The sequence below is a fragment of the Sciurus vulgaris genome, assembly GCF_902686455.1.
Source record: "Sciurus vulgaris genome assembly, chromosome: 6".
Taxonomy (NCBI): Eukaryota; Metazoa; Chordata; class Mammalia; order Rodentia; family Sciuridae; genus Sciurus; species Sciurus vulgaris.
In genome coordinates, this window is record NC_136466.1 from 5126775 (window position 1) to 5152731 (window position 25957).

Consider the following 25957-nt stretch of genomic DNA (forward strand, 5'->3'; position numbering starts at 1 on the left):
TTCTGAGTTCCTATAAAAGATAGGATGATGATTCGTATATTTATTGTATCAAATCCATAATCTGAAACTCCTTTGAGCCTAATCCATAAGAAAATAAGTCAAATTTAGAGAAAAGTTTTTCAGGTTATGCTTAAATTCCATAAGCAAAGAAGAACATAGATTACATTGATATGATTGAAACTACTTACTGGAGAATTTATCACAATATATATGCAAAACTAAAACAGTACATGGTTTAGTAGAAAAAATACAATCCCAGTACATGTCTCTGTATTTTAGCGCCAGCTACGAAATCCAAAACACACAGTTAATTTTCCATCTTATATTTGACACAGATGCCTGGGGTTGATCAGCAATAACCCATGCAGTGCCTGGGGGGTCACCTGCAAGGGTGAAAAGCTGCAAGGTGTTTAATATGAATTTACCTTATCACCCATCACCTTCTGAATTTGTCATATATGTTTACACTCTTACATACTGTATTACAGATTTTGTATTCTAATAATAATCAAATTACTAAAAAACAGTTCTTTTCTTCTCTTCAAAATGTCACCATCTTTTTATCCTCCTTGAAAACCAGTCTTATTTGTGTCATCAATAATGTATGTTGAGCAAGCACTGGTGTAAATAGACCTTACCTTGCAAGTGTACAGGGTGCTGGGCTTGCATGACCTCACCACAGCCTGCACTGTGTGTGCTACAGCAGTGAAGAAAGGGCAGAGCCTGCTTTGGAGCTCTTCATCTGCCAATCAGTGGAAGAAAAAAGGTCAGTCTAGGTGAGTGGTCAGTCAACAATGCCACCAGGCATTAGTTAATGGACCACTGTGCAGGAAGTCATGCATTTGGTACTCAAAGTTTAATTAAGAGTGAAAGATGGACCAAAAGATGATTACATACTGATTAACCAAAAGGTAGTATAACATGTTGATTTCTAACACTACACAAAATCTGAAGAAAAATTGGAGATTATGGAAAAGATTACAAAAGAAAGGAATCATCTGATTCTCCTTGAAAGATCATTACATACAACTTGGAAAATTAAACATTAGATCATAGTAAAAACCAACCATGAACAAGAGGGTCTTTCAGATAGAAAGTCATGTTTGCTTCAGGGAGGAATGAGGGATGTGGATACATAGACTGCAGGTAGACCCAGTGACTTCACACTTACTGTCAAATTAGCTCCAACTTACCAGTGTCCTGCCACCTATCCCTGACTCTGAGGGACACACACACTGTCAGAGGATCCAAGGCAGGCTCCACAGGATGGTCATGTTTCTATGGGTGAGTATGGTTAACCTGGCAAGGTGCTGAAGAGGACCTGAGTTTGCACAGGGTAGAGGAAATGAAGATGTAGGAGACATGGGGTTGAACAGGTCTCAGCAGCTAGAAAAGTGCTGCAACAATGAGCTAAACCTTCCACTCAGTGTGCAGAGTCAGTGTCTTTCTGTATGATTATGACATTGTGGAGAAAAGAATAGAATATAAAGTGCCAACAAGGAAAGGGCAAATGATTGTATAAACAAAGGAATCCTCAACTTCATGGTGCTGAACCCAGAGTAAAAGCATACTAAGGTAAAATTAGTACTATAGGAGAATGTCAGCTGGGCTGGAACCTGGAGGATGTAAACACATTACAATGGTCCACTGGAGAAGAAAAGAGAGCCCCAGTGGGGACTGGAACTGGTCCAGCTGAGGGTGTGTGACCATGAGCCTCAGGCAGAGTGGAGAACTGAGGGGAGTCCAGTTGCTGTCAGGGCACCTTAGATTGACACAGCACTGGACCTTCAGCCTGGAATGGGAAAGTTTGAATTACTTAAATGGTTTACTCATGAGAAAAATTTAATCATGTTCCTGAAGATACATACTCCACTATTATATATAGATTCCTATCTGAAAATAGAAAAAATTAATTACAATTTGAATTATTAATGATAATTTATAATAATTGTGGATACAATGATAAAATAAGTTTGGATTGCATTTATGGAAAATAAAGATGTTAACTAAATAACGGAGCATTAAGAACCCCCGGTCAGACAGGGGGACCTGCAGTAGAGGAGGTGAGAAACCCCAGCAAGGGGTCTGCATGGGAGTCTCAGGAGATCATGGGAGGCATGATGGAGGAGCTGAGTACAAGCCCTGCAGGTGACTCCCAACACTGGGCTGCAGAGTTCCAGGCTTGCCCTAGGAGGTGCACTCAGCTTAGAAATAATTATATATCAGAAAACCAGGAGTGACATTTCCTCTTCAGGGAAAGTAATAAAAAATTCAAGACAATACTATGCACGTGAATATGTAAAGTGATTTTATTAATCATGCTTTGCTTTTACTTTCTTACACTTTATCTACTAGACACCCAAAATTTCCAGTAAATGACCAATTTCTCCAGGGTAACTGAATTTCTCCTATTGGGCTCTCCTGGTGGCTGGAATATGAGAGTCCTCTATTTCACAGTATTACCACTGATGTACCTGGGTACCTTGTTAGGGAATCTTCTGATCGTCACTGTCACCACTGCTGACCAGAACCTGCACACACCCATGTACTTCTTCCTCAGGAACCTGTCCATCTTGGACATGTGCTTCATTTCCATCACTGTTCCCAATGCCTGTGTCAGCTCCCTCACTGGCAACATGGTCATTTCAGTGGGTGGTTGTGTAACCCATATATTCTTGGTCATATTTTGTGCATATGTGGAGATTATGTTTCTCTCCATCATGGCCTGGGACCGTTGTGTGCCCATCTGCCAGCCCCTCCAGTACCCCATCATCATGAACCCTCAGGTTTGTGTCCTCATGACCTTGGCTTCCCTGTTCAGTGGACTGGTTTATGCAGATGTGTACACTGTGAAAACCTGGCTGTCCTTCTGTCAGTCAAACGTGGTCCATCAGTTCTTCTGTGATGTCCCCTCTCTGCTGAGGCTCTCCTGCTCTGACACCACCAGCAACATGGTTCTTCTTCTTGTTTCTATTATTATAATTGGTGGTGGCTGCTTTGGTATAAGAATCATGTCATACATTCACATATTTTCTGCTGTGCTAAATTCTACCACCAGAGCCCCCAGGAACGCCTTCTCCACCTGCACCCCCCACATCCTCGTGGTGTCCATCTTCCTCAGTTCCATCACAGGTGTGTACCTGAGACCTTCAGCCATCTCTGAAACACTCCAGGTCGTGCTTCTCTCTTCCTTTTACACCATGGTTCCTCCATTCTTGAATCCTCTCATCTACAGTCTCAGGAACAAACAGGTTAACAAAGCTGTTGGGAGATTAATACTTAGACAGTTATTCTCAGGGCAATGAAAGAGATGTGTTTCATTATTATCATCATTTCACTCATCAAGTTCATAATTATATAAATCTCTTTGAATATGGACTTTATATGTTCTATTGCTTACCTTAACATCATCTTAAGAAGACCCAGTTATATAAATTTTCAATATAAAAATGTTGTGAATTACACTACCATTTCTAGTCTTTCTTCATAAAATGACAATAGGTTCAACTATAGGAAAAGATATAGCAGTGACATATTTAAGTTTAAACCATATATGAGCAAATATGCAAAGCTATGAGAACAATTTAATACATTTCAGAAATAATACATTTTCTCACAGTCACAAGTAAAGTTACTAAATATCATTCTGATGAAAAGGTGATTTTCTCTGTGTTCCTCTGCTTTTGAGAGGGTACATATATATAAATTAAACTGGAAACTCTTTGCAGAGGTTGTTTCTCTAGGATTCAGCAACTTTGTCCACCTGCCACTGAGTAGGACTACAGTGTGTGGTGGACATGACTCTGAGCATGCTCAGGAATATTCTCAGAGCACATGGGCTGTGTTGGCTGCCAGGATCAGTATAACTCCAAACTGTGCTCTAGAAAACCCTGTTTTTGCATTGCTTGCTGTAGCTCAGAGGCTCAAAGCATCCCTCCATGCAAGCAGCCCACTGGATAACTGGATTTGCTCCAGCCCTGAGCACAGTGTTCCCACCTCCACAGAGGCCATCTGCCTAGGAGGCCAGGGCCCCACTTCACATGCCCCACCCTGACCAGTGTACTGTGCATGAGCTTTGATAAATATTGTGTGATCAGGAGTCTGCAATTGGCTCAGGCCTGGCTGATGTTGCTGAGTTATCTGGGGTCCTGAGAGGTTGGCATAAACAACAATTCCAATAGTCATTTGCAGACCAAGGCCAGGATCAGTCAGGATTTCTCTGCAGATGATAGGGATCCTCTCCCTTAAAGTCCTGCAGGGCGATTGGCCCTGTGACCCCTGGACTCCTCCATGGCTCCAAGAAGCCTATTCCCGTCCTCCATTATTCAAAATTATTTTTTTTCTAATTACTTAATCATTTCTTCTCAGAAACACAAAATACATTGAAGAATCCTTTTTATCTTTTCTCCCTCCCTGTGGGAACACTGTTGCTGGACCGAAAGAGGCTTTCACCCATACAACCCTTTCTCCATCAACATTATCTCTAGAAAGCTGACTTCATTTTGTTTTCACAATGCTTTTTCTATTCATGCACTTTGTCCCCAGAGATTGGGGAATGTTATAGTAGAAATGTGATTAAAAGAAAAAACACACACCTTATAAAACCTAGACAGATTAACAAGCCACATGGGAGTGGTCGAGTTTTAAGAAGCTACATATTTCTGATGACTAGCACGGTGCCCTCCTCACCATGAGTCGGGAGGAATAGCCATAATGGCATGGAGGCTGCCCACCTTGGCCAAGGTTCTGCTGAAGAACTTGAGGGACATGGCAGGAGAATGCTCACTGGTCACTCTGTGACCTCCTTCAGCATGCTTCCCTTTTGGTTTATCATGATCAGTGTTTCTCCAATATGCTAGGCTCTGGGACCCAGGCAATTTGTTCTGTACACATAAAAGTGCCACAGGTTAAAATTCACATTTGTTACTTTGAATTTTCAGGAATGCAGGATCACTCTCAAGCTATCCAACTGGGACCAACTCAATTACTGACACTGTTCCTGAGCATTTTCCTTCTTTTCATTGGCCATAAGACTTTAAGTCAGATAAACTTGTGGACATAGTAACTAACATTGTCTCCTTTGCCTGAGTCATTTACACTGTACACTTTCACCAGACTGTGAAACCCAGGTTCATTTGGTGACACATCAGATTTCTGGTGAGGCTGCTCCCTGAGTCCTCCAATCTATCACACTTCCTGGCCTAAAATCCTAGATGTCCATCTCTCTTTGTAACTGTCAATATAGCATCTTGGTTCTTTCTCTCTTTGGATAGATTGACAGCATATTTTTCTTTATTACAGGCATAGAGTAGGGGATGACCAGCTAAATATAGTATGGAAAATGCCAGAAAAAGAAAAGAAGACTACAGAACAATATCTCTTTGAACAACATAGGAAAACTTTTCAACAAAATCTGCCTAAACAAAGTACATCTACCACGAGCACATCAACACAATTATAAACCATGTTCATATGGATTCTTTCCTAGCATGCAATGGAGCCTCAACAGAGAATCACCAGAGAATTCCCCATTGTGTTAACAGTGTAAAGGTCAAAACACCCATCAATGGACATGTAGATTTTTAAAATGCTGGTATCACATTCATCTCCTAAAATAATGATAGAAGTGCTAAATGCTACAATGTGCACTAGTTTCAAAAACATCAGGATGATCCCAGTCATAAAAAAGAGCACATATTGAATAATTCTTGTCATCCAAAGTAATCAGGGCATATGAATTCAACCATGGTCTTGTCAGGTTCTGACTCTCAGTGGTCATAGTGGCAGCAGCAGTTGTTGGCATCTGAGCTACTGAGTGTGGTTCCTTGGGTCTCCGCCATCAGAAACTTCCTTTGGGGCACTACAGGCAGCAAACCAAGATGGTTTATGAGTGAAAACATAATGAGCAAGGGCTTCAGAAAATCCTGCCACTGCTGAAGAAATCCCAGGTCCAGACGCCACCCTCCAGAGGACTATGAGATAATGACATTTTTTACCCATGTTCTGTTAAGCCCAAAGAATTTAATTCTTTTTTAAAATTGCCCACTTTCATTTTCAATAAGCAGCAAATTATTTAATATGGAATTTGGTTACACAAGAAAGTTTCCTTAAATATAATTTGTTCTAGAAACTGTAAGGTCTCAATCAATATCCAGATTTCAACAACTTTCTGATTTTTGTTCATACAAAATAAAAATTGGAATATAAACCCACAAGATAATTGAGTGGCTCCTGTTTGAAGAATAATGTGAAAGTGCATTTTGCAAACCTTCCAAATGTGTGACAGACTTTATTAAAAGTGAATCCTGATGACTCCTCCCCTTTATCAGAGCCACTGATATTGACTACAGTCATCACCTCCAAGGGAGAATTTCAGAACTGGTCTGGCCAGTTACCAGAACTTTGTAGTCTATTGATTCTGAAATCACAACATCTGTAAGCGTGCATTTGAGGCCCTTGAGTAGATGTGATGTCTCTACTTATATTGTAGATAGTGAAGTTTCAGATCACACTGTCAATGTCATGATTCCTAAATGTTTATAGTTCTTCAAGCACAGTAGCCACAATATGAGGTTTCATGTTCTTGCATGTGTCTCTCAGTTTATCATTAGTAGTATTCAAGTTCTGATGTTGCACATTGATTCTTTTATTGAAAATCTGTTTGCATTGCCTCGTGATGAGGAACCAAAGGTACAAATCATGTGTGCTGGGCTCTTGTGATCTTTCTTGAAGTTTGAATGGATTGCCTGCTTCCTCACATGAAAAATGAGGCATCTTGATTTTTGGAGCAATTGCTGAAGGTTGTATTCAGGGCATGATTCCATAACTGCCTGAGCTTACTCTTAATCTTATTCAGTTTCTCTATGGCAAAATGTCCCTGGTGCATTCCATAACATGCTGGACACTTAGCCACTGTGCACACTGGGTAGTCAGCCAGTCCACCAGACACATACCTGGAGCCATTAATGACAGAGTTGCTAAAGCATGTGCTAGAATTAATAGAAAGTAGGAGGCCGGTAGTGCCTTTGATACCCTTGAAGATGAGATTTGTACAGAACTTGCTCTTAACTTGCTTATATGCATGATACCCAGGTATTCACATTTAGAAAACACCAAATTAAGTAACTACTTATTTTTATGATGCCATAGAAATGCTAGCAGATTCAACAGAATATGATTTAAACCAACAGAACATATTCAGAAGCTAATTCCTCCACTGATCCAGAAATGGAATATTTGAGAGGATGAAAACAGAGATCTCTTTCCTTTACTTGAGTGCATATCTTCAGTTATCATGGCCCTGCAGTCTTGCTTCCTTCCATACTGTGAACCTATCACCATTGTGTGAACCAAGTACAGAAGACTTTTTCACAAGCCCTGCTGAGCAATGCTCAACTAGTTCAATATGAGGCTCTGGGAAAAGATTTTATGAGAGTGGCTATTGACTTACTCAGTGGCTTGGCTGAAGGACTTGGAGGTAACATTGAACAGCCAGTAGCCCAAAAAATTTCCTAACACTAATGCACCAGTGCATGGTCATGAAAATGCCACAAGTTTGACAGAGTTCCTTTTCCCTATTAGGTGACCTGACTGAAGCTTGCTTTCAGCATGTTAAAATTTGTATAGTCTATTTCATGCTGATATTGGGAACCAACCAAAATTCAAAGTTCATTTCAGGCTGCAACAATGCACATGGGCAACCAGAGGAATCTCCATTCAAATGGGTATAAATATGCAGCTTTACTTTACTATTGTTGTACCAGCTTGTAGAAATCATTAACATCCCAACACACTAATGACCTTGTTACAGAATACAGCAATATCAAGTGGTTGTCTTGGTTATGTGGGCTCATAGGTGACCCCCATTCTACAGCAGTTCATAAGACCCTGGTGTAGCTCTCTGAGAAACATAGGAGACAATGAAGATTAGGACTCAGCATTCCATGGGATTTGTACCATGACTAGTTTGATTCCTAGTGGTGAATTCCAGGATTTTATACTTTTTTATGATGCTGTTTCATCATGAATTGACCCTAAAGATGATCTCAGAGACATGTTCTGTAAGATCCTACATGGATTTAAAAATCAAGTTGAGGGTAAACTTTGGAGACATTTATCAGACCATTTTCTCTTCACTTCAAGAGTGTCCTACAGTTTTTTATGGTGCTTAATCTAGTATGCTTAAACTGCAGTCCTCAAGAGCCTGTGAGGGAGCTCCTGAACCCAGGGAACATGGTATCCTTATGGGGGGAAGCAAATACCAGTAAGGAATACAGTATGACCCCAACTGTACTTGGAGGGCCTGAAGGGATATGTGATATCATGTATTAAATCGATGTTGGGAAATATTTTAACATCTGGAACCTTTGTGGGTAGAAATATGTCTTCAATTCCAAGTCTGTACTAGATGAGAAGAAGGAAAAAAAATCTATTCAGTCTATTCACAAAACAGTGCATTCTGAATATTATGGGGAATTCTAGCAAAACAAGACCCACACAAATGATGCATAGGGATAAGAAAGAGAAAAAAATCTGTAATGCACAGTAAAGGAAACCTAAGAATGGAGCTACAAACACTAAAAATCTTTATTTTTAAATTGAATGGGTTTTATATAAATATGCCCACAATATGGTACCTTGTTTTGCATGCTGTTGAAGAGCTACACAAACAAAACTAATAGAATTAAAAAACCGCTGACCTTCCCACTGTATAATCAGGATCTTGGAAATAACATTTTAAGACCCTCCCAAATGTTGGAAATAAAACAAATCAAATTAAAACAATGAAACCGAGGGTTTCAAGATGGCGGACTAGAGGGTGGCTGCATTTCATGTTGTTCCAGGACTCAGGATTCTAGAAGAGGAGATATTGAGAGACTTGAGACCAACCAAAGCTGCCAGGTGAGTCTCTCCTGTTGGGGAGGCGTCCCAGATGGAGCGGTAGTCCCAGAATGCAGGGAACTTTGTGAAGTAAGTTGCCCAATGAGACACCCCTATCCCTGCTCGAGCAGTGAACTCGGACAACTGGGAGCATTGTAGAGGTGGGTTGCTCAGCACAACACTTCAACTCGGAGCAACACACTGGAGCTCTGGGTGGCTGCCCAGAGGAGGAGGCGAGCAGCGAGTTGTTTGGACTCAGAGGACCGCACTGGAACTACAGGCGGTTGCCCAGAGGAGGAGGAGGAGCGCAGCAGGTTGCTTGATCAGAGCCACCACACTGGAACTCCAGGTGGCTACCCGGAGGAGGAGGTGTGCTGCGGGTCACTTGGATTTGAAGCAACTGCACTGGGGCTCCGGGCGGCTGCCAGAAGGTGGAGGTGCACAGTGAGTTGCTTGGACTTGGAGTGACCGCACCAGAAACCCGGGCAACTACCTGGAGGAGGAGGAGTGTGGTGGGTTGCTCGGACTTGGAGAGACCACACAGAACACCAGGTGGCTGCCCAGAGAAAGAGGCACATGGTGGGTCACTTGGAGTCTGAGTGACCGTACTGGAGCTTGGGTGGCGGCCCAGAGGAGGAGGCATGCATCGGGTTGCATCCAGGAAATAAGGTGCAGAGCATGGTCCCAGGACCTAGGTGCCTTCTTGGTGGAGGAGCCACACAGACACAAGCTGAGGGGCGGAGTGAAGGTTCCAGGACTGTGGGCAGCTTCTCTGTGGAGGGGCAGCCTAAGGAGACTCCTCTGCACAGGGCGAGGCTCCCAAGCCCAGAAGGTAGGTCCAGGTCCCTGAGAAGGTTGCAGAGGAAGGCTGCCCAGGCCAGGCAATAATTGTGGATTGAGAGGAACCTCTAGGAGGGGAACTGAACAGCAAGACCTCCCCACAGGGCGAGTCTTCCCTGCTGGCTGAGGTTTTCCCACAAGGACAGTAAAACCAGAGACACAGGCCCAAACAGGCCTTGCCTCAGCCTGCAGCCTAGTTCCCTTTGGATGACCATTGGTCAACAAGTGGAGGCACCTCTGCCCACTAGCAGGGAATATACCCCACCTGAAGGCCACCACTCCTAGAGAGGCAGCTTCCTTGTGGAGCACCGCACTATCAACTTCCTCCAAGACCTCAGCCCACTGAAGGATAAGAGGGGATATACTAGAAATCTTCAGGGAAACTATAAGTCAATAGAGGAAATCTGCATTACCTCAGCAGTCCACTGATACCTGAACAATATGAAAAAACAAGGGAAAAAATGCCCCAAACAAATCTAGATGTTTCATCAATAAAATCCAATGACAGCATGGCAGAAGAAATGACAGAATTGGAGTTCAGAATGTACATAATTAAAATGATCAGGGAAGAAAATGAAGAGATGAAAGAGCAAATGCAGGCATTTAATGATGAGATGAAAGAGCAAATGCCGGCATTGAATGATTGCACCAATCGACAGTTAAAATAGCAAATACAGGAAGCAAAAGATAATTTCAATAAAGAGTTAGAGATATTGAAAAAGAACCAACAGAAACCCTTGAAATGAAGGAAACAATAAACCAAATTATGAACTCCATAGAAAGCATAACCAATAGGATAGAACACCTGGAAGACAGAACCTCAGATATTGAAGACAAAATATGTAACCTTAAAAACAAAGTTGACCAAACAGAGAAGATGGTAAGAAATCATGAACAGAATCTACAAGAATTATGGGATATCATGAAAAGGCCAAATTTAAGAATTATTGGGATTGAGGAAGGCTTAGAGAAACAAACCAAAGGAATGAACAATCTATTCAATGAAATAATATCAGAAAATTTCCCAAATCTGAAGAATGAAATGGAAAATCAAATACAAGCGCTTTATAGGACTCCAAATACACAAAATTACAAGAGACCCACACCAAGGCACATTATAATGAAAATACCTAACATACAAAATAAAAACAGAATTTTAAAGACTGTGAGAGAAAAGAATCAAATTACATTCAGGGGGAAAACCAATAAGAATATCAGCAGATTTTTCAATCCAGACCCTAAAAGCTAGAAGGGCCTGGAACAACATTTTTCAAGCTCTGAAAGAAAATGAATGCCAACCAAGAATCTTATACCCAGCAAAACTTACCTTCAGATTTGATGATGAAGTAAAATCCTTCCATGATAAACAAAAGCTAAAAGAATTTACAAAAAGAAAGCCCAGCATTACAGAACATTCTCAGCAAAATATTCCATGAGGAAGAGATGAAAAATAATGATGCAAATCAGCAAAGGGAGGAACTATCCTAAAGGAATTGTCAAATAAAGGAGGAACCAAGTCGTTAAAAAAAAAAATGAGCCAAATGACCGGGAATACAAATCATATCTCAATAATAACCCTGAATAATAATGGCCTGACCTCATCAATCAAAAGACATAGACTGGCAGATTGGATTAAAAAGAAAGATCCAACAATATGTTACCTGCAAGAGACTCACCTCATAGAAAGAGATACCCATAGACTAAAGTTGAAAGGATTGGGAAAAACATAGCATTCGCATGGACTCAGAAAAAAAGCTGGGGTCTCCATCCTCATTGCAGATAATGTGAACTTCAAGCCAAAGTTAGTCAGAAGGGATAAAGAAGGACATGTCATACTGCCTAAGGGAAGCATAAATCAGCAAGACATAATAATCATAAATATCTTTGCCCCAAACAGTGACTCATCTGTGTATGTCAAACAAATCCTTCTCAATTTCAGAAACCAAATAGACCATAACACAATAATACTAGGTGATTTTAACACACCTTTTTCACCACTGGACAGATCATCCAAACAAAATTTGAACAAAGAGGGGCTGGAGAGATAGCTCAGTCGGTAGAGTGCTTGCCTTGTAAGCACAAGGCCCTGAGTTTGATCCCCAGCACCCAAAAAAAAAAAAAAAAAAAAAAAAAAAAATTGAAGAAGGAAACCATAGATCTCAATAACACAATCAATAATTTAGACTTAATGAATATTTATAGAATATACCATCCAACCAAGAGTGAATACACTTTCTTCTCAGCAGCGCATGGATTCTTCTCTAAAATAGACCATATATTATGCCACAAAGCTAACATTAGCAAATACAATAAGATAGAGACACTACCTTGTATTCTATCAGATCATAATGGATTGAAATTAGAAATACATGAAAGAGTAAAAAATAGAAAGTACTCCAAACCTGGAGACTAAACAATATGTTGTTACATGATGAATGGATAACAGAAGATAAAAGGAGGGAAATTTAAAAATTCTTAGAGGTAAACGAGAACAGAGAAACATCATATCAAAAATCTCTGGGACACTATGAAAGCAGTACTAAGAGGAAAAATTATTTCATGGAGCACATTCAATAAAAGAAGAAAAAAATCAACAAAGAAATGACCTAACACTAAAGCTCAAAGCCCTAGAAAAGAAGAACAGACCACCACTAAAAGCAGTAGAAGACCGAAAATAGTTAAAATCAGAACTGAAATCACAAAACTGAAACAAAAGATAATAGCCATTCTAATTTGGGTGAGATGAAATCTTAGGATAGTTTTGACTTGCATTTCTCTTTACTAGAAATGTTGAACTTTTAAAAATATATCTGTACATTGCTTGTTTGTCTTCTTCTGTGAAGTGTTTTCTCAGTTTCTTAGGCATTTATTGGCTGGGTTCTTTGTATTTTTGGTGTAAAATGTTTTGAGTTCTTCATAAATTCTGGAGATTAGTGCTCTATCTGAAGTGTGTGTGGCAAACATTTTCTCCCACTCTGTAGGCTCTCTCTTCACATTGATGATTGTATGTTTTGCTAAGAAGAAGCTTTTCAATTTCAATTCATTGCATTTATTGATTTCTGCTTTTATTTCTTGTGCTTTGGGAGTCAATTAAGAAATTCTTGACCTAAGCTGATATGATGAAGATATGGGCCTACTTTTACTTCTGTTTGTTGCAGGGTCTCTGGTTTAATTCCTAGGTCCTTGATTTATTTTGAGTTGAGTCTTCTGCAGGGTGAGAGCTAGAGTTTAATTTCATTTTGCTGCATATGGATTTCCAGTTCTCTCAGCACAATTTGTTGAAGAGGCTATCTTTTCTCCACTGTATGTTTTTGGCATCTTTGTCCAAAGGACTTAAAATCAGCACACAACAGTGATGCAACCCCAACAGTGTTTAAAGCAGCACAATTCACAATATCTAGGTTGTGGAAACAACCTAGATGCTCTTCAATAGATGAGTGGATATAGAAACTGTGACATCCATACACAATGGAATAGTACTCAGCCACAAAGAAGAATACAATTATGAAATTTGTAGGTAAATGGATGGAACTGGAGACTATCATGTTACGTGAAATTAGCCAATCCCCAAGAACCAAAGGTTGAATGTTTTCCTTGATAAGTGGATGATGATACGTAATAGGCAGGTAAAGGAAGAACTGAGGACTGTTGGGTTGTGTACAGTGAAATGATGGGTGGGAAAGGGGAGAAGGAAAGATAATGGAATGAGACAAGAATCCTTACCCTATGTACACATATGATTACACAATGGTGACTTTACATCCTGCAAAACCAGAAAAATAAAATTTGTGATCCATTTGGGTACAATGAATCAAAAAAATTAATAAAATTTTTAAAATACATTTTTTACCCCTTAAAGGACAATGTAGTTTTGAACACTCTAAAGTCATTGAGGTCAAACTATAGAAACTAAAGCTTATTCCTTATTTTAAAAATGTAGCTTCATAAAGTGTCATATTTTGTTGATCTGCAGTAATACTCTGAGACTATGACAGTTATGTGGTGAATCATATATTTATTTTATCATATCCACAATCTAAAGTTTCCCTATTAGACTGATCCATGAAAAAATAAGTCACATTTAGACAAGAATTTTTCAAGTTGAAATTAAATCACAAATGCAATGATGGACATAAATAAAAACAAATAAATCAAAGTATATACTGGAGAATTTGCTAAGTTATTCTGGAGAAACTAAAAGAGCATGTGGTTTAGTAGATAAAATTAGAAACAAGAAACATGCCTCTATAGCTCTATACCAACCTCTGGATCCCAAACCCATATTTAATTGTCTATATTACATTTGACACAAATGTCTACAGGTGGTCATGCAAGACTCCTGGTAGTGCATAGAAGTCATTATAGATGGCTAAAAGTTTTCAAAGTGTTAATGCATCAACTTCAGAATGTATCATATGTATTGACTTTCTTACATATTGTATTATTTCTCTTATGGTGATCAAATTATTTAAAAAACACCAATATTTTTCTTCTTTCCAAAGCTCAGTATCTGAAATTGCAGTGGACATATTTGTATTATTAATAAGCGCATGTGTAGTGTTTACTGCTGTAAGGATATCTTACCTTGCAAGTGCACAGGCCCTGGGCTTGCAAGACCTCAGCCCAGCCCACACGCTGTGTGTTAGAGCTGTGTAGAAGGGGCAGAGCCTGCTTTAGAGCTCTTTACCTATAAACAAGTAGAAGAAAGCCAGTCCAGGTGAGTGGTCAGCCAACAAGACAACCAGGCATTAGTTCATTAACTACTGTGTAGGAAGTCATGCACTTGCTCCTGAAAGGATAAAAAGGTAATGATACATGGTCCCAAATCAAGGAATTTGCACCAGCAGATTTGGGTGTTGGATACATATTGATGTAGTTAAAGGTCGTATAACATGTCCATTTCTAACACTACAGAAAAGTGCAAAAATTTTAAGGCTGTAAAGCAGTTTCCAGAGGAAAACTTTCATTTAACCTTCCTCTAAAATCCAAATCATAGTAATTGGGAAATATAAATCCATATGTGATAGTAGAAAAGGGACTCTGTCTGCAAGTTCCAGAGCATACTGTGAAGAAGGATGTCACTCAGGTGTCAGCTTCAGGTTGTTTTTAGAGACTCTCTCCTCTTAAGTAACATGTTTTTTCAAGTTCATGGCAATAAACACTCCAATGTTATGAATACTTTCTTACATAAATATATACAAATAATTATCATTAGAATTTGGTTTGTGTCAGGGAGAAATGGGGGATGGGGTGAGAAAAAAATTGCTGACACTGAGTAGAATCCCTTGAACTTCACCCTCACTGTGAAATGAGCACCAAACAACCTGAGTCTGTCCGCCAATCCCTGGCCCTGGGGGACACACACATTTCAAGAGAAACCTAAGCAAGTTCAGGGGGAAGGTCACATTTTTAAGGGTGAGTGTGGTTAACCTGACAAGGTGCTGAGGAGGACCCAGGTTTGCAGAGGAAATGACAGTGTAGGTGACTGGTGATTAAACTGATCTAAGCAGCTTCAGAAGTGCTATAGCAATAAGGAAATCCTTCCTTTTAGGATATACATTCAGCAACTTTTTAATGATTATGATGCCATTGAGAAGAAATGACCATAATGGAAGGTGTCAACAAGGGAAAGTAAATTATTGTATAGACAAAGGAATCTTCAACCCCATTGTGCTGAACATGGAATAGAAGCACAGGATGGAAAAGTAGGAGTCTAGGAGAATGTCACCTGGGCTGGATCATGGATATCTTAAAGAGCTTACAGTGAACTGGTGGAAAGGAAAAGAGAACCCCAGTGGGAGCTGAAACAGGTCCATGGTTGAGGGTGTGTGGTCGTGAGACAGCACCACCATGTCCTGATGAAGAAGAGGCAGAGTGGGGAACTGCAGGAGAGTCCAGGAGAAGTCAGGTCAGCTCAGATTTCCACAACCCTGGACCTGCCTCTCTGCAAATAAAAGGGTTGTTTTTAGAGACTCTCTCCTCTTAAGTAACATGTTTTTTCAAGTTCATGGCAATAAACACTCCAATGTTATGAATAGTTTCTTACATAAATATATACAAATAATTACCATTAGAATGCTCTAAGTGTGCAAAAAAGGAAAATCAATGGTGAAATTGTATTTATGGAAGAGAAAGAAGGTAAATAAATCATACAACATTGAAGAGCACACTGTCAGACAGATGGCCCTGCAGGAGAGGATGTGAGCATCACCTACACGTGCTCTGCATGGGAGACTCTAGAGGTCAAGGGAGGCATGATGGAGGAGCTGAGGACAACCCTGCAGATCACTCCCAGACCCTGCACTGCAGAGCTCAACACCTGCATTGGGAGGAGCACACTGTTTAGAAATGATTACATATATGAGAAAACAAAGAGTGACCTTTGCTCAGAAAGGAAAGCTACTACAAAGTACAAGAATATACTGTCGAAAGAAATATGTAGAGTAATTCTATTAATCATGTTTTTTGATTACTGCCTATTATCTCTTTTTCTTCAACCTGAATTTCCAATAAAAGAGCAATTCCATCACGGTAACTGAATTGCTCCTCCTGGGCTCTCCTGATGGCTGGAATATGGGTTTTCTCTGTTTCACAGTATTCCCACTGCCTTACCTGTTCACCTTATTAGGACACCTGCTCACCGTCACTTCACCTCTGTTGAAAGAACCCGCACATGCCCATGTACTTCTTCCTCAGGAACCTATCCCTCTTGAACATGTGCTTCATTTCCGTCACTGTCCCCAATGCCTGTGTCAGCTCTCTCACTGGTGATAGGGCCGTTTCACTGGCTGGCTATGCATCCAGGTCTTCTTGGTCATTTATTTTGCATATGTGAAGATGCTGTTTCCCTCCATCATGGCCTGGGACTGCTATGTGGCCATCTGTCAGCCCCTCCAGTACCCCATCATGAACCCTCAGTTTTGAGCCACATGACCCCAGCTTCCCTACCCAGTGGTCTGGTGTATGCAGGTGTGTACACTGGAAATACATTGTAGCTGTGCTTCTGTCAGTCAAACATGGTCCATCAGTTCTTCTGTGATGTCCCCTTTCTGCTGAAGCTCTCCTGCTCTGACACCACCGGCAACATGGTCTTCCTTTTTATCTCTACTGTAATAATTGGACATAGCCCATTTGGTATAATAGTCATGATATATATCCACATATTTTCTACCATGTTGAATGTTCCCAATAAAGTCCCAGGAAAGGTCTTCTCCACCTGCACCCCTCACATCTTTGTGGTTCTTGTCTTCCTCTGCTCCATCATAGAAGTGTACCTGAGGCCTTCAGCAACTTCTGACATACTCCAGGACATGCTTCTCTATGCCTTTTACACCATAGTTCCTCCCCTCTTGAATTTGCTCATCTACAGCCTCAGAAAAAAATCGGTAAATGAAGTTGTGAGGAGAATAATAGAAATACAGTTGTTCTGTAGGAAATGCTAAAGATACATTTCACTATTATCCTAATTTCAGTGATGGGAGTGGAAAGATCAAGCGCTCTTCTGATCTGGGCTTTATAATTTTCATGGCCTAGCCCACTATTGTATTATTAGAAGTTCATTTATTTTATAAAATAATTTTTATGAATTACAAAATTATTCCATGAACACTTCATAAATGTCTAATTTTGTCAATGCATTTTAATGTGTAAATATAATTCATTATATATTCTGAAATCATTTTTGGTTATATATGTTAAAGTTTCTTCATGTACATCACAATTCTTGTATCAAATACTGTCACAGAGGAAAACATCATAAATAAAACATGGAGATAATGTAGAGGTACAGAATCTGTTATTTTTTCAGATAATCTGCCCTTGTGTCAGATTTTTAAGCACTGTCATACATAATTGAGTCCATTTAATTACTAGGAAAATATATATATTTCAAATCTTAATGAATTTGTAATAAAAATGTAGAAAGAATCACAAAATTTCTCTGCATTTGGAATATTAAATAGAAAGAAACTCCTTGTCCATGAAGAAAGCAAAGGCAAAGCTTACAACCCTCATGTCCCCACAGTCAAATCCATCCACTGGGGAAGAGCACCCCTGACTCCCCCAGCTGTTATGGCTGCCAGTTTTTGTTATTTTCATAAGTGACCCATTGTCAGGGACCAACCATGAGGGCTGAGCTGTAAGGCAGTTTTTGAGGGTTTTCCTCCAACAAAACTTATTGCTGTAATGATTATGCTAATGAGTCATGCCTGATAATCATAAAGTTGAACTGTAATTATCTGGCCTCAGTATCTGACAAATGTCAACTCCACACTTTCCCAGCAATCTTGAATTGGGAAATGACTGGATTGTGAGAGCTACAACCTATTCAGTCCATCCTGGTTTGAATGAATTGACTGCGTGGGAGATTTTGGCATGTGAGGGCATTAATGGAGGAGACGGGCCACTGGGGTTAAGCCCTGGAAGCATTCATTGTTCTTCCATCCCCTTTCCCATTCCTGGTCTTTGCTTCCTGGCAGCTATGTCCTGAACAGCTTCACTCTGCTGGACCATTCCTTGATGTTTCCACAAAATGGGTAAAAATCTTGGAATTGGCCAAAAATAGACTGATCCTCTGCACCCATGAGGCAAAATATGATTTACCTCAAATGAATTGGTATTTGTTTATTGTGGGCTTTTAAACCAGGTATTTTGGTCACAGAAATAAAAATCTGACTGGCACAGTTACTCATCATAATCATACAGAGTACAGAGTGCATACAAGAGATATTGAAAAAGGAAACACATATAACCAATAAATTAGTCCCATTATATTAACAGACTGAGTAGAACTAGATCCCAAAATTGGATGTGTTGATTAAAATAGTTTTGTCACATTCATATAATGGAATGTCATTTATCATTAAGGAATGAACTAATGATACATTCTATGAGGTGGATTAATTTTGACATCTAAGAAGAAAGATCCTATGTTGAATTGTTTTGTTCATATAAAACTTCACAAATATGCAAATTCAAAGATACAGAATATACTTAGAGTTCTCTAGTGGCTGCAATAGGGATAATACGGACATCGCGTGTAACAGATTAGATGGTTCATCTGAAGTAACAAAATTATTTGGGAACAAGATAGAGTTGGAAGTTCTACAAATTTATAAAGTGGTAAATATTATTGAATTCATAACCATGAATGCTTACAAAGGTTAATTTCCTGTCATGTGGATTTTGCCTCAAATAAGAAACTTTGCCTCAGAAATGCAGATAGCATTACGTGTTTCCCACTTGCAGTTTTATAAGTAATGAGAGTTGCTCACCACACCTAATGTCACCTGATCCCCATAAGCACCCCTTACTCACACTGAGGTGAAGGAGGCAGAGATGAAAACACAGCCAGTTAGAACATCTTTCTTCCCTCAGGGTCACACATTACTCAATAATGACTTAGGGCAATGCCCAAGAGAGGAGTTGCACTGTGTCATCCACTGTCCATGCTGGCAGATGGCCAGGTCTGCTCTCCTGGGCTCTGGAGATTCTGCTACCTGGCAGTGTGCTCAGGTCTCCTGCTGTCTTTGCAGGCTGAGCTCCAAGCTCCCAGAGACTATTCTTCCTCTGGCAAGGCACCAAGTTCACATAAAGCAGAGGTGACTGAGTTACCCACATTTCACATGGCAATGGGCTGGCTGGACACATCCAACTGCTTGCAGACACAGTTGATGGGAGAAGCCAAGGAGAGACTCAGTTCTGCTCCCACGTGGAGATGAGGCAGCACTCCAGTGTGAGTACTTGGCAGTAAGAGTTCAAAGTATCGGATGCCTCATTTTTATTCTGTTTAGAAAACTGCAATCCCATCAGATATTCAGCTAGCCCAGGAACTGATTGGTTAATTCTGCAAGAATAACAGGCACAGAGATGTCTTGTGAAAACTGTAGTATTTGCTGATTCCTAGTGGTTCAAGATTAATATTAGTAGAATGTGTTGCAAGTAACACATATGATAGTTCTTCATGCTGCCTCTTACAGGTTAAAATTAGTCATTTCAAATTACTTTTACTTACCACACTTTGAAAATGGACAGAATTATCTCCTAAGATTCATGACAAGACAAATTTCATTCAGATTAAGGCAAGAAGGATGAATTGTCAAATAACTGGCAGATGACAGGTAGGTGGATATTAATTCATTCAGCAAGTGACATACCTGCTTAGTCTTCAGTAGCTTCAGTAAAAAAGCATCTAATATTATATATAATTTTCATGAATCAGTTTGAATTCATCACAATTATGTTCTCCAGATGATAATTATATTCTTCTTTGAATAATTTTTCACATTTTTATTAAAATACTTCAGGTGTAAGTATGGGGCAGAGTGTCCATTGGTAAAAATTTAAAAATAGGCTTTTACAGTCTTTGAAAACACATTATGAACGTCAGGATTTTAAAAAAGTTCCCTTAAGCATTCCTCAATGATTGATCAGTAGCATTAAGCCAAAATTGCTAATAGGGAAAGATGCAATTTAGTTCATTCATTCTGTGTCTTTTTTAGTTTATTTATTTTGATTCATTGTACAGAAATGGGATTCAACTGTTGTTTCTCTGGTTTTACATGAAGTAGAGTCGCACCATTTGTGTAATCATACATGTATACTGGGTAATGATGTTTTTCTCATTCTGTTATTTTTCCTTCCTCCCACCCCTCTTTTTCCTCTATGCAACCCAAGCAATCCTTTGCATGTTTAAATGCAATCTGTTTACCATACATTTCCTTATTTTAAACTCTGTCAAGAGAAGGACCAAAATGAAACCTCCCAGCTGGACCCACTTATAGAAGAAAGAACTTGGAGCAGTTCCTCCTCATACTGTTGGCATTAAACATATGGTAACTTCTCCTCTTGCTTCTTTTCCTGACACTCATGCTACCTGAGGTTTGTTTTCTTTACCCCCCCATCTCACGTATTTTAGGAAGGAATTTTGAAAAAGCAATTTTCACCCCTTAAAGGAGAATGTAGTTCTGAATACTCTAAAAGTTATTGAGGTCAAACTACAGAAACTAAAGCTTATTCCTTATTTAGAAAACTAGGTTCACAAAGTAATCATATTTTGAAGATCTTCAAGAATACTCTGAGGACCTATGAAATCAGGTGGTGATTCATATCACTGCATCATATCCATAATCTGAAGATTCCTATAAGACTGATTCATGAAAAAAGTCAAATATAAAGAATTTTTCAAATTGTAGTTAATTACATAAGTAAAGAAGGAAACAAATTAAGTTCATAGAATGCAACTACATTTACTGGAGAATTGACTAAGTTCTCTTGGAAAAACAAAGCAATAATACATGGGTTAGCATACATGAACTGGAAACAAACAAAATGTCTATGTAGTTCTATGCTAGCATCCAGAACCCAAACACATATTTATTTTTCCATCTAATATTTTACATAAATGTCTAAGGGTGGTCAATAAGGACCCCTGACACGTCTGGAGGTCTACATAGAAGACTGAAAAGATGCATGGTTATTAATATGGATTTGTGTCACTACTAATCAATTTCAAAATTTGTATTATGTATTTACACTTTTACCTATTGTATGTTACTTCTCACACTAATCAGATTACTTAAAAATACAAATATTTTTCTTCTTTCCAAAACTTCACCTTCTGAAACACTGTGACCATATTTATATCATCAGTAAACATTGTTTAGTGACTACTGAAAAGAGACATTGCCTTGCAAATGCACAGGTGGCCAGAGCTTGCCTGACCCTGCACCCAATGGGTAGAGTCTCCTTAAAGCTCTTCATCTTTCAATCAGTAATGAAAGCCTGTACTGGTGAATGTTCAACTCAACAAAGTCACCAGGCATTTGTTCATTAAACACTGTGCAGGAAGTCATGCACATGCTCCTAGAATGATAAAAATATGAATGATACAAGGTGCCAAATCAAGGAACTTACACCAGAGATTTGAGAGATGAATACATACCAATTTAGTGAATGCTTGTAGCACATGTTGATTTGTAACATTATAGAAGAGTGGAAAAAATTTAGACTGTAAAGCAGTACCCAGAGGAAAAGTTATATTTGACTGCCCTCTAAAACCCACTTCATAGTAATGGGGAAATGTAAATCATCATGTCACAGTAGAAAAGGCCTCTGTCAGAAAGCATGCTATGGACAAGGTGAACACTAAAACATAAGCTTCAGGTTTGTGTCAGAGGGGAATGGGGATGGGAAGACAAAGACTGCAAGTTGACTGCATAGGGCCACTTGAATTTCACACTCACTGCAAAATTAACACCAAACTACCTGTGTCTGGACACCCACAAGTGACACAGAAGGATACACATTTTTCCAGAGGAGCCCAGACAGGCTCATCAGAGTCACTTTTCAAAGGGCAAGTGTGGTTAACCTGTCAAGGTGCTGAGGAGGACCCAGGTTTCCAGAGGGCACAGGAAATGATGATGTAGGTGACTCAGGAGTGAACTGGTCTGAGCTGCTGCAGAACTGTTATAACTATGAGCAAATCCTCCTATCAGTGTAAAAACTCAGTATCTTTTTGTATATTTATGACTTTGAGAAAAAAGGAATAAACCGGATGGTCTCAAAAAGAAAAGGAGAGGCTGGGTATATATCTCAGGTAGTAGATTGCTTGCCTTGCAAGCAGAAGGCGCTGGGTTCAATCCCCAGCACTGCCAAAAAAAAAAAAAAAAAAAAAGAGGACAAATGATTGCATAGACAGTGGAATATTAGGTTTCATGGTGCTGAACACAGAATAAAAATATATTAAGGTAAAAATTAAAAGTTTAGGAGAATGTCAGCTGGGCTGGAAGCTGGTGGCTTTAAACACCTTACACTAATCTGTAGGAGAAGAAAATAGAGACACAGTGGGGGCTGCAACTGGCCTGGCTGAGGATGTGTGGCCATGAGAAAGCACCACCCAGGTCCTGGGGATGAGCAGGGACAGTGGGGAACTGAGGGGAGACCATGTACAGTCACGTGACCTCAGATTACCACAGCACTGGACTTGTGGGCCTGGAATGGGAAAGTTTGAATTCTGTAGATGATTTCCTCATGAGTAAGATTTATTCCTGTTCATGGTGATAAATATTCCAACTATATAGATAGATTCCTACATAAATTAAACATTGCAATTCAAATTATTAGTTATAATTTTTATTTCTATACAATGGCAAAATAGGGTTGAATTGCATTTATGGAAGAGAATGAGGGCGACTATTTTATGAATCATTAAAGAACACACTGTAGGACAAGTGACCTTGCAGGAGAGGATGTGAGCAACCCCTGTAAGTGCCCTGCATGAGAATCTTAGGAGGTCAAGGGAGGCATGATGGGGGAGCTGAGGACAAGCCCTGCAGGGCACACCCAGACCCTGGGCTGCAGACTTCCACACCTGCACTGAGAGGTACACTCTGCTTAGAAACAATTTAAAAAATCATAAAACCAAAAGTGACCTTTTCTCTGCAGAGAAAGTATCTGCAAAATACAAACAAATACATTGGGCATGAATATGTAAATTGTTTGCATTAATCATGCTTTGCTTCATCTCTCTTACCTCTTTATCTTCCTAGACAACCAGAATTTTCTGTAAATGGCCAATTCCACCATGGTAACCGAATTTATCCTCCTGGGCTCTCCTGATGGATGGAATATGAGTTTCCTCTACTTCACAGTATTCCCACTGACATACCTAGTTACCTTGTTAGGGAATCTTCTCATCATCACTGTCACCACTGCTGACCACAACCTGCACACACCCATGTACTTCTTCCTCAGGAACCTGTCCATCTTGGACATGTGCTTCATTTCCATCACTGTCCCCAATGCATGTGTCAATTCCATCACTGGCAACAGGGCCATTTCGGTGGCTGGATGTGCAACCCAGATATTCTTGGTCATTTTTTGTGCAGGTGTTGAACTTCTTTTTCTCTCCATCATGGCCTGGGACCGCTATGTGGCCATCTGCCAGCCTCTCCAGTACCCCATCATCATGAACCCTCAGTTATGTGTCCGCATGACCCTGGCTTCCCTGCTCAGTGGCCTGGTGTATGCAGGTGTGCACACTGGAAACACATTCCGGCTGTCCTTCTGCCACTCAAACGTGGTCCATCAGTTCTTCTGTGATGTCCCCTCTCTGCTAAAGCTCTCCTGCTCTGACATCACCAGCAACATGGTCCTTCTGCTTGTCTCTACTATAATAATTGTTGGTGGCTCCTTTGGTATAATAATCCTGTCATATATTCACATATTTTCAACTGTTCTGAAAGTTCCCAACAAAGCCCCAGGCAAAGCCTTCTCCACCTGCACCCCTCACATCCTCGTCGTGTCCATCTTCCTCAGTTCTGGAACAGGTGTGTACATGAGGCCTTCAGCAAGCTCTGACACACTCCAGGACATGCTTCTCTCTGCCTTTTACACCATGGTTCCTCCCTTTTTGAATCCTTTCATCTACAGTCTCAGGAATAAACAGGTAAATGAAGCAGTGTGGAGAGTATTAGGAAGAGAATTGTTCTCCAGGAAGTGAGAAAGATGCATTTCAGCTTTATCCTAATTTCCCTGGTTGAGATTCATATTGTGATACAATCCTCTTCATATGAGTCAATTTAATTTCTACTAAAATATATAAAAATCAAATCCCAAAGAAGTTATAACCAAAAATATAGAGTGAATCACAATAATATTTCTGTAATCTAATCCATAATATAAGAAGACTCTCCTTGTCCATGGAAGAAATAGAGAACCTGTGTCCTGATAGTCAAATTCATCCACTGAGGAAGAGCACCCTGCATTCCTGGGCCAATTTTGGCTGCCACTATTTTATTATGGCCAAGATTTGCCCAGTGTCAGGGATCAATCCCCAAGGCTGATTTGCAGGACAGGTTTTGGACAGTTTTCCTCCCACATATCTTCATTCTCTGATGTCTATCCTAACATGTCATGCCTTATAATTATGGAAAAATGAACTGCAATTGTCTGGCCTCAGTTCCTTACCCCGGTCAACTTTTAATTTTCCTCAATTTATTGGAGTTCAAAAAGTAAACATCTATATGTCCTTGTTCCCTAATGCCTTGTGACAATCTTTTGCTGTTTTTGATGGTGGTGGTGTTTATTGTGGTTGTTTTATTTGTAGGGTTTTTAGGTTTTTATTTTTCCAGGTATTTAACCCAAGGGCACATCCTTAGCCCTTTTCGATTTTACTTAGAGTGAAGATCTTGCTAAGTTGCTAAGGGGCCTCCTACATTGCTGGTGCTGGTTTGAAATTGAAAATTTTGTATTGTTAACAAGAAATATGAATATATCAGAATTGGACAATGATATTTTGTGCAATGTACTAATTGTGATTTCATTATTTGTGTTACTACACATAACAAAGATCAAGACAGTTTGGTTTACAGCAGCCTTCCTTTCATATGTTTCCCACTAACTTTACAATCAACTGGTATAGTTCATTGTATTACACAAAAAGGGAACAAAGATAGGGAGTGTTAATGGAAATAAAAAAGACTGTGGAATAAATCAAATATAACCTTCCTATGTTATATGAATACATGTGAATACATGACCAAGGTAACCCCACAGCATGTAAAGTACAGAAATTGAAAGTGATACTCCATGCATGTATACTATGTCAAAATACATTCTACTGTCATATATATAACTAAAAATAATGAATAAAAAACTTTTAAAAAAGGTACACTCTGATCTGATAAAAAGATTCTGCATGCTTCCTTTACTAGAGTAATTATAACTGTATTATTTTTAGAACTCCTGTTTTGAAAAAATTCTACATATTTAAGCTCATGGTGTTATAGTAAATTTAGATTTCTTCCTTCATGCTTAATAGATATTCTTCTGATTAGTTTTATTTCATCTACCTATAGACGTTTTTCAACTCTATGTTCAGAGGTCAATTTTTCAAGGTTTGACTCTCAAATACACTAGAAAACTTCCTTTAACAAAATCCTAAAGGTGCATAGACATGGTGGTGTTGGGAATAACTCTGACAGCCACCAAGGGCCAGTGGTCCCCTGAACCTTTCATTCAGGTGTCCACAGTGGCTTTGCACCTGGCATTTCCACCTGCACAGGCCTGCCCGGCATTTAAGTCATGATGTAAAAGTCAGATAGGCTCTATTCTCATTCTTAGTGGCTTATATCTAATAGAGGTCTTAATACTATTTGTAATGTTGCCTCCCACCTGTGGAGATCTACCTACAAAAAGATAAAAAATCTTTGTTTCCTGAGTTAAGTATGTGTGCACA

The 25957-nt window shown here is 39.6% G+C and overlaps 2 protein-coding genes and 1 pseudogene across 3 annotated transcripts in view; all 3 read left to right on the forward strand.

Moving 5' to 3' along the window:
• Positions 1-2435: 2435 nt before the first annotated feature.
• On the forward strand, positions 2436-3305 carry LOC306663374 (olfactory receptor 14C36-like; the record flags this gene model as incomplete). The annotated part of the gene is made up of 1 exon (XM_079143758.1): positions 2436-3305. The coding sequence occupies one exon, from the start codon at positions 2436-2438 to the stop codon at positions 3303-3305; it is 870 nt and encodes a 289-aa protein (XP_078999884.1).
• A 3217-nt stretch (positions 3306-6522) lies between these two features.
• The window catches only part of LOC306663221 (transportin-1-like), a 572343-nt pseudogene continuing 552908 nt past the window's right edge, over positions 6523-25957 (forward strand). The window contains exon 1 of the transcript in view: positions 6523-6701. The product of the transcript in view is annotated as a transportin-1-like (transcript). The remainder of the gene's footprint in view (positions 6702-25957) is intronic.
• On the forward strand, positions 23288-24220 carry LOC306663375 (olfactory receptor 14C36-like; the record flags this gene model as incomplete). Its single annotated transcript, XM_079143759.1, has 1 exon — positions 23288-24220. The coding sequence occupies one exon, from the start codon at positions 23288-23290 to the stop codon at positions 24218-24220; it is 933 nt and encodes a 310-aa protein (XP_078999885.1).